Source organism: Tamandua tetradactyla, chromosome 2 (assembly GCF_023851605.1).
Source record: "Tamandua tetradactyla isolate mTamTet1 chromosome 2, mTamTet1.pri, whole genome shotgun sequence".
Classification (NCBI taxonomy): Eukaryota; Metazoa; Chordata; class Mammalia; order Pilosa; family Myrmecophagidae; genus Tamandua; species Tamandua tetradactyla.
Window position 1 is genome coordinate 217,699,442 of NC_135328.1, and position 8,671 is coordinate 217,708,112.

General features: G+C 45.0%; 1 protein-coding gene across 15 annotated transcripts in view; it reads right to left on the reverse strand.

Annotated features, from left to right (window-relative positions):
• The window catches only part of PER3 (period circadian regulator 3), a 70,638-nt gene extending 65,602 nt beyond the window's left edge, over positions 1-5,036 (reverse strand). For 10 of the 15 annotated variants that reach the window (XR_013171299.1, XR_013171300.1, XM_077151426.1 and 7 more), the window contains exons 1-4: positions 4,353-5,036; positions 3,511-3,656; positions 2,387-2,502; positions 965-1,166 (exon numbers count right to left, since the gene is read on the reverse strand). Coding sequence is in view for 13 of the 15 variants with exons in the window: in XM_077151426.1 (XP_077007541.1) it covers positions 965-1,166; positions 2,387-2,502; positions 3,511-3,656; positions 4,353-4,513 (625 nt within the window). In the remaining 2 variants the exon portion in view is untranslated. The remainder of the gene's footprint in view (positions 1-964; positions 1,167-2,386; positions 2,503-3,510; positions 3,657-4,352) is intronic. The other 5 variants (XM_077151433.1, XM_077151429.1, XM_077151427.1 and 2 more) reach the window with 1 other exon arrangement.
• Positions 5,037-8,671: the final 3,635 nt, after the last annotated feature.

Consider the following 8,671-nt stretch of genomic DNA (forward strand, 5'->3'; position numbering starts at 1 on the left):
ACGTGGAAGAGCTGGCAGACGATAACATCCTGCATCTCCTGCGCACAGTTGTATCCCGCAATGAGAATAGATCTGGGTCCACAATGACTACTGCGTAAGTGTGAATGGACAAATAAATGACTAACGAAAGCAGAGAGACAAATATGGACAGTTACAGATGAGAAAATGTGTTCAGGAAGGAGGAAGAAAAATGAGATCAATATATCTGAATGATGAGAAAAAGAGAGATAAGGAAAACAAAAAGGAAGCAAGGATGAGGTTAAATACATTTTCTAAAAACTTATACAAAAATACGCAAAAAAGATTAGGCAAAGGTCTTTACTTGGAAAAAGTAGCTTATAAGACTAGTCTTCACTGGACCAAGTACTGAATTAGAAAATTAGAGAAATGGGCTTGGAATCAAAGAGATGGCTGAAATGCAAAGAACAGAAAATAAGTAATAAGATGCTTTAAAGAATGACTGCCACATAACCCAAAAGCTGAACAGGCATACTCAGTTGAGAAAATGAACATAACTCTAGAAGAAAAACAAAGTAATGAGACTCATGAATTTTTAGGGGCAAGCAAAACTGGAAAAAGGAGCTAACCGTCAGAATTTTATCTCAAAAGTAAAATCTATTAAACAAAGAAATACTGACATCAAAGTAATAGGAAAAACATTTAATTTTATTAACTTAAAGGAAAGAGATTTTATATTCAACTGCTATATGTTATGCTGGTAATGGAATCATTTTTATGATGTATAATCCAGAGCGTTAACTTTACTAAATCAAAGCAAACTTACTGGATCTTCGTATTATTAGAAGCATTTAAATGCTTTTATTACACTTTGATTTTTTTTAAGCAAATAAAGGAAAACATATTGTGTACATGTTTTAAGCAGTGCATAATTTCTGTACTACTTCTGGGAGAATGAGACTGGTCTGTAGGAGGCAAGATGAACATCAGAACATTGGTCCATTACCTTTCTGTGTCCAGCTGTTCCAGAAGGGAAGCTGAGCATGGGCAGTGTGTGCGTAGAATACCCTCACGTCTCGAGGGGCAAGCAGTTCGACAAAAAGAGAAGACGCCAAGAAATCTCTTTCACAATTCAGGATTGAAGTAGCCTGTTCAGAAACGTGCACTACCCTTCCAGACAGAAATGAAAAAACTGCCACAAAGGTATCCTATGAGAAAAATTTAAAATAAATTCAAATACTGAACTACTTACTAGCAATATTTACCGAAAGGTAAATTTTTTCTAGAAAATCCACGATGAATAACAATTTAAAACACATGTGCACACTGCAATGGTAACAAAACTCCCCCCAATAATTTTCACTAACATACTTCTTGAATGTTATCAAAAGTTTGCATTTTATTTTATAAATGTTTGATTTCAAGGCAAACAAACAAAAAAAACCTAACAGCTCACTATATACAAAGCAAAGCCCTGTGTCATGTACACTGCTGCCTGTCCTTCTGCAGCTGCCTTGCACATGGAGGGACCATTTTCTCACCAGCGCATATTCTGGGATTCAAGACCATCTCAGGTGCATCTTCTTCAAGCTGTCCTCGACAAACCTCATTTCATGAGACGCCTTCTCAACATTAGACACAACTGTAACTTACTTATAATCAGCCACTGCATATGTCTGCTAACACTGGCATCTGCTTTCCTCTCTAGCTTTACTTTTAGAGACCTTAAATGATAAATGTTTTCTTAAACTTATTTTAAAATCTCCATAGTACCACTCCTGTGCTGTCCATATGCCAATTTGTAAATAAGCATGATTATAACTATGGAGATCTCACGTTTCAACAATATAAAATCTGTAAGTTACAACTGTTGAGATCTAAACATAAAATTAAGTAACCTCCTGTTATGTTAGCAAAACACGAGGCTTAATAATTCTGTCAACATGAAGAGAGTCAATAAAGATACACTAACATCTCTTCTAAAATTTTATTAAAAAAATGACAGCATCTCAACTCACCTGTTCTATAAAATCCAGTTGTTACAACTTGAAGTAGTAGGTATTGGAACTAAGAATGATATAAATAGAAATTAATTCTGAGATTAGGATATGATGCAGGAAATTACTCTGCAGTGTGTGGTTTTATTTTTTCCCCTCTTAACTTTGAGATAACTCAGGGATGCTAAAGAGACAGAAGAATCTCATAAATAAAGTAAATCAAACTACTGCTTGATTGTGCTGCTTTCTGCTTTGACACTTTCTCAGGCAAGAGCAGGAGAGGACACAATGCTTCTTGAGCAGTTTTCTCCTATCATTTGCCTCTTATTGTTCAACGAAATTTTGTAGCTTTTATTTTTTAAAATCTACGTCAAGAGAAGGCCCTTAGGAAATTCATCCAGAGGGATACAGCAAAATTTGTGATTTCTTACTGTGTTTTTGGAAGTGGTTTCTGAAGCAATGGTGGCCAGCTCCTCAAGACTGTACATGGTCACATCTGCCTGAGGTGCTCCATTTTGACTGAGAATCGGGAAAAACTCATTGTTTGCTAAGAAACACAGGAAAATAAACAGGTAGTCCAGTGACAACAATACCTTCAGGAAATCTTTTTTAATCACGATTGAACGGGCTTATATTTCAGGATGAGGAAACCTCAATGTGTTTTCCTCAAAACCACATCGTTTTTTTCATTTCACCTGAAGTACTGACAGTTATGCAATCTTAAGATTGAGTTTTCTCAAATAATAATGCCTTAAGAATTTTGCATATTTCTAGATCACAAGGAAGAAAATACATTTAAGGTGCGGAAACGAAAAATTACAAATATACAATTTTTTTATGAAACATTTCTGTATTCAAGCACTACATGGTGCCTTTCATGTGGGAGACTTGGGTTCAATTCTCGGACCAGGAACCTCCCAAAAAAAGAACTACATGGGATATGAGAAAACACGGAAATTAGTGATGAATAGAATATGTATTTTATGAAATCTGTTGAGATGAAAAATTAGAAATAAAAAGAAAAGAGTATTTACAACTGCTCATTTTTAATTCGGTAAATTTCTGATCTATCATGACTATATACTAAAGTATATGCATGACGGGGCAGTACCATGGTGGGTCTGTGGCAGAATTCTTGTCTGCCATGCCGGAGACCCGGGTTCAGTTCCCAGTGCCTGCCCATGCAAAAAAAAAAAAAATTTTAAGTACATGTATGACAGAGAAAGGTAAACTGTCTTTAGTCAAAGGCATTTTTTCCCTAATATCTATAGAAAACGTTTTTTTAAGAAACATGCCTTCAAAATGTGCTTCTGCTAAACTCTCTTCTCTTGCAATAACTCTGAAAATTACTGCATATTTATTAAGCAAATTAGGTTCTCCTGGTCTTCCTAATCTGGAAAACTAAAAAAATAATAAAAGCAGTGATTTGTTCATTTTATAAACAGTGACAGAAAAAGCTCAGAATGTTTTCATGAATGCACTTTCAACTCCTCTGGCTGACATTCATGAGTAAAGGCGCATTTGTAGGAATGAATTTTCCCTGGGCTGCTTTTACCTTGCACACTGTTGACACAGTGAAGGGCATAAGTGAGGGCATCTAGCGTGCTTAGTTTACCGCGTTGCTCCACCGGGAAGTATTTTTTCATTTCCCGTACTACCATCCTAAGTTCTTCAGAAACTCTGTTTCGGTCTTGCTGTTCACTGTAAGATTAAAAACGAACAAACAAACAAACAAAAAACCCACAGAGGGTACGATAGTAGTTCAGTAGTAGAATTATCCCTGCCATGCAGGAGACCTGGGTTTGATTTCTGGCCCATGCACTTTCCCCCAAACCAAACAAGCAAACAAACCAAAAACCAAACAAGAAAAAAAGAGAAAAAAAAAAAATCAACAAATGGTGCCGCAATAACGGGACACTCACATGGAAAAAGAATGAAATGTGAGACCTGCCATACAGCATATAAAAAAAAAACCCCAAAAACCCCACAGCCAACCAATGAGTAAAATAAAACATTTTCAGTAACAGCTGGCATTTACTGAATGTGAACTATGTGCCATGCACTCCTCTAAGCGCCTGCCATGTAACAACTCATTTAGTTCATGAACTTTTTTATCTCTATTTTATGGGTAGGGAAATCGAAGCAAAGAAATCGGTGCCAAACATTTTTCACTCTTTCTCTCATTTCCACTTTAGCCCAACTCAGCTGACCACTTTTCCCCACTTCTGCATCTCTTTGGTAGTTTTCTTCAATTTTCCAGATCTTCTAAGACATGAGTCTCTCCCTAAGCTTTCCCCTCCGCTTAAGAAAAAAAAAAAGGTAAAAACTCACACACACACTCACACCTTTTTTCTTTACCATTCCCGCAGGATGTCAAAGTGAAGATGAAAGCATCACCTGTCACTGCTGCCCCCACGGCCGCCCCGCAGCTGGTGATTCCGGCTCCACGTCATGTCCGGTTCTCCCCCGGCCAGGGGTCCTGGGACTCCCCGGGGCTCCTTCCTCGCCGACTCGCGGGCTCTCCATCCGGGCGCTCCGGGGTCTTCCCCGCGCTCCATCCTTGGCGCGCGCCCCCAACTCAGTCGCCTGCTCCTCTTTTATTTCAGCATCGGCGGCAACAACCTACTCGTCGTCCGGGTCCCGCCGTGGCGCTGGGGCGGCGGCGCGGGCATCACAACTGCCTGGTAACCAGGCCCACCACACGGACTGTCCTCACCAGTATGGCGGGGCCCCTCGGGTTCTCCCCTCGCAGGGGGTCCAGCCCCGACGAGGGGTGACCGGTAGGCTCAGCCCCGGCTGCAGGAAGGCCCCAGGAGCACGCAACTTCCCCCGGCCGTTTGGTAAAGTCGCCGCGCACGGGAAAGCGGGACCCGGAGGGCGGTCGACTCCAGAGCACGGGACGCGGGATCGCAGCTGCCCGCCCCGGGGCGACCCGCCCGCCCCTCAGCGCGCAGCTCCCCACAGGCTAGCGGCCCAAGGATACGGCCCGGGTCCTCACCCACCGCCGCCGGGATGCCCAGCGCAGGTAGCCCAGCCCCGCCGGCAGCGACGGATCCCGAGGCGTGCCGCGTGTGGACCTCTGCCATGCCCACGCCCCCCGCGCGCCTCGTGACCGCGCCCCGCCCCCCGGCCGCGCTATTGGCCGCCACCGCCCACTCCGCGGGCCCCCATTGGTCCGGGGGCGGGACCCGACGTCGGGGCGTTCGGGTTACATAACCCAAGGCGACGGGGAGGGGGCCACGGCCCCGGAGAGGGTTACATAACGCCAGGGGGGTCGGGTCGGAGCGGCGCTCGGCCAATCCGCACCAGCTGGTGCGTAGGCAGAGGGCGGGGTGACCCCTCGGGGGATCCGGCAGCGACCGCGCGAGGCAACTGCCCCGCCCCCTCCCGGGGGCGGGTCCAAAGGGATGGCTGGGACTAGTTCTTCAGCGAGAAGATGCTGGAGCTGCCCCTCACGGGGCGGGGCGGGACCTGGGCGTTGTGGGTGGGCGGGGTCGGCGCGGCCTCCACGTGAGGAGCGGGTGGAGGTGCGGAAGCGGAGGGAGCGCGGGGTGGGCGGGGCGCCGCGGCGGCGTCGGGGCGCGGGCTGTCCTGGGTGGCGCCCCCGGGTGGGCGGGCGGTACCCGGAAGCCGCATGCAGCTGCCGGAAGAAGGATCTGGGAGCGAGGGGCTTTCTCTGCGTTGCCTTCGACGCCGGCTCTCATCTTCCTTTCCGTTTTGCAAGTGTTATTTGTTTGACGTGCACCGGCGCTGGGGCGGGGCTCTGCGCTCTTGCCTTCTTTCCGGGGGAGTTAAGGTACAGTCTCAAAAGGGTTCTCCGACTGCCTAGAAGAACACTGGACTTCTTTACACCTTCCTTTTGGGGTGTTTTCAGGTTAACTGCAATATATCGGCCCTGCTGAGTTTGCGAGTTTACGGATTTGCTGTTGAATGGGAAAAAAAAAATGACATTGGTGCTTGAAAAATGATAGTGGTACTTGATCATTTCCCCTGTCTTCTGAAGTTAGATTCATTTGGCACCTGGAGGAAGTCGAGTGTACATAAAAGACGCTCCGTGTAAAGAAAGTTCCTCTTTCTTGGCCGGTCTGAAGAAGCTTAGACTGGCTCAGCTCACCCGAAAGCGACAGTGTGGGCTTGGCTCCCTCCTCCCCCCGTGCCTGGTACAGGAAAAGTAAGCAGTGTTGGCGGCATGAATGAAACGGATTGTATGTAAAACAGGAAAGTGTGGTGACGGTTGTTATCCTGTACTGGAGAAAGCACCCTGTTTTTCCAAGCCTTACAAGCCTTACTCTAGCTGGAAGCTCGTTCTCCCCGGAAGCTGTTCAGAGGCTTGTTCCCGCTACTGGGATCTGCTGATCGCACGCGTGGGCCGTAATGGTGGCGGGTCCTGGAGCCCGAGGGGGCGGAGACAAAGTCCTTGCCCCTGGGTCCACGTTTTACACCAAAAAACAAACCTCTCAGAAATTAAACTAAGCTCAGAAAGTGAAAGTGCACTGAGGAAAGTAAAACAAAGCGATGGGAAAGTGAAAGTGTGGTGGGCTGGAAGGTGCAGGAGGGTGATTAGGTGTGGGGCTCTTCTGAGAAATAGAGGCCCGGGTGGTCAGGCTGCCACGGGGGTGCGGCCATGCCCCCAGGAGAGGGCACAGCCCTTAGCAGGCCCTGACTTGGAACGAGTTTGTGGCTGTGAAGCTGAAAGAAAGCCTTTCGATCCCTTTGCCTGGAGAGCCAGGGAGAGGCAGGGGATGAAGTCAGGAAGCAGACGGGGCGGTGTCACCCTGGGCCTTGCAACAGGCAAAGGGATTGGGATTCTTTTCTTTTTTTCTAATGGCAGTGAAAGCCAGTGGAGAATTTTAAGTAAAATTTGTGATCTGATTTACACATGTGAAAGCTCAGTCTGGCTGCGACTTAGAAAACAAAATCAGCAGTCAGGAGGCTGTTCATTACAAGCCAGGACTGATGACAGCTAGGCTAGAGCAGCCCCAGGAAAGATGGGGAGAGAAGGACTGGATTTGGGCTATATTTGGGGGCACAGAGCCTTGCAGATGGATGTATATGCGTGGACAAGAGAGCGATGAAGGGTGACCCAGGGTCTTTGGTTAAAGAAATGCTGCATATGGTGGGACATAAACTAAAATGGTAAGTCAGGAACTGTAAGTTTCGTGAAGGGAAAAATTGACTTGTTTTCTACATGTTATGTTTGAGATGTGCGCGGCACAAATGGAGATGTAGGCAATTGAATTTTCAAGACTGGAATTTAGAGGAGAAGCCAGGGATGGAGATAGTTTGCATTTGGGAGTCGTTAAAATATACATGAATTATGGCACCTAGACAGACAGTATAGCTAGAGAAGAGGCCATGACCGCTGGGGTTCACAGGTCGAGCAGAGAGCCAAGCAAAGCGAGCAGGAAGTGAGATGGAAAACATACCAGGAAAACGTGGGATCGCAGAAGCCTAGAGAAGTATTTCAAGGAGAGAGTTGACAGTGGAGTCAGATGATGGTGAAAAAGAGTAAGACAAAGGCAACATGGTGGTCTCAGGTGACCTTGGTTAGAGACATTTCAGTGTTGTGAACTGAGGAAAAAGTGGAAAGTAAGCAAGACAGGAAGTAGAGAGCAGAGTATGGAGGAGTTTTGCTGTGAAAAGGTGTGAAGAAGTATTTCTTTGATGGAGGGATGGAGATGGGGTCAAGGGAAGGCTCTTAAAACAGGATCGCTATTAAGTCCTGTTTGATAGTTGACCCAGTAACAGAGAAAGGAATGATGGGGGAGAGGGAGCCCTTAGTGGGACAGAGTCCTTCCTTGGGTGGGGATCTGGAGCCTTGGCGAGGAGCAGGAGCTTCTGTTTGTAGGTGTCAAGGTGGAATATTAGGGGATTGTCCATGGCTGTGGGATACGGAGATAATTAGGTGATTTTTAAATGCACTTTTTTTTGCTGTTTATTTGCTATTTAAAGAACCAGGAAAAAAAACACAGCTGTCTTTTAACATACTTAAACACACTTTTTTTGCTATTTAAAGAACCAGGAAAAAAACCACAATTGTCTTTTAAGATAATTATGCCATAATTGGTTTATTTAGTAAATTCCAGTTTCACAAAGTGAGTTTTCTGCTAGTATGAAAATTGTTTCTGTTGTAAAAGAAGTATGCTTACTTTTAAATGTACTGAGAAATCTGGTCAATTTTAAAGCAAACAAGCCATACACAAATTCAATTTTTTTAAAAAGTAGCATACTTCCAAAAAATATTTTATTAGGGATGCAATTATAAAATTGTGGAACAAGTGCAACTCCCTAGAAGATACTGATAAGCTGAGAGGAATTTGCCCCTATTCTTTGGTTGAAATTGCTGTCATGAAGTCACACAAAGTGATTGTTGGGTTGGTCACAAACAGTTCCATTTGTACTCTTTGCAAGACTGGCAGGATAGCTTCTCCCTGTCCTTTGACATTGGCCATGTGATTTGCTTTGGCCAAGGAAATGTGAGCAGAGCTGCTGGTTCCACCTCTAAGCAGAAACTTAAAAAGCCAGTACACGAGTCATATTTCTCATATTCCCTTCTTCCTGCAATGATAATCCTGATAAGTGAAATAATGTTTATGGGAAGCCCGTCCCTGAGTGACTGATGATTAGAGCCTCCCTGATGGCTGGCATTGGACATGCTTATTATATGTTACATGTCAAGCCATTGAGATTGGGGATGTTTGTTATACAGCAAAATC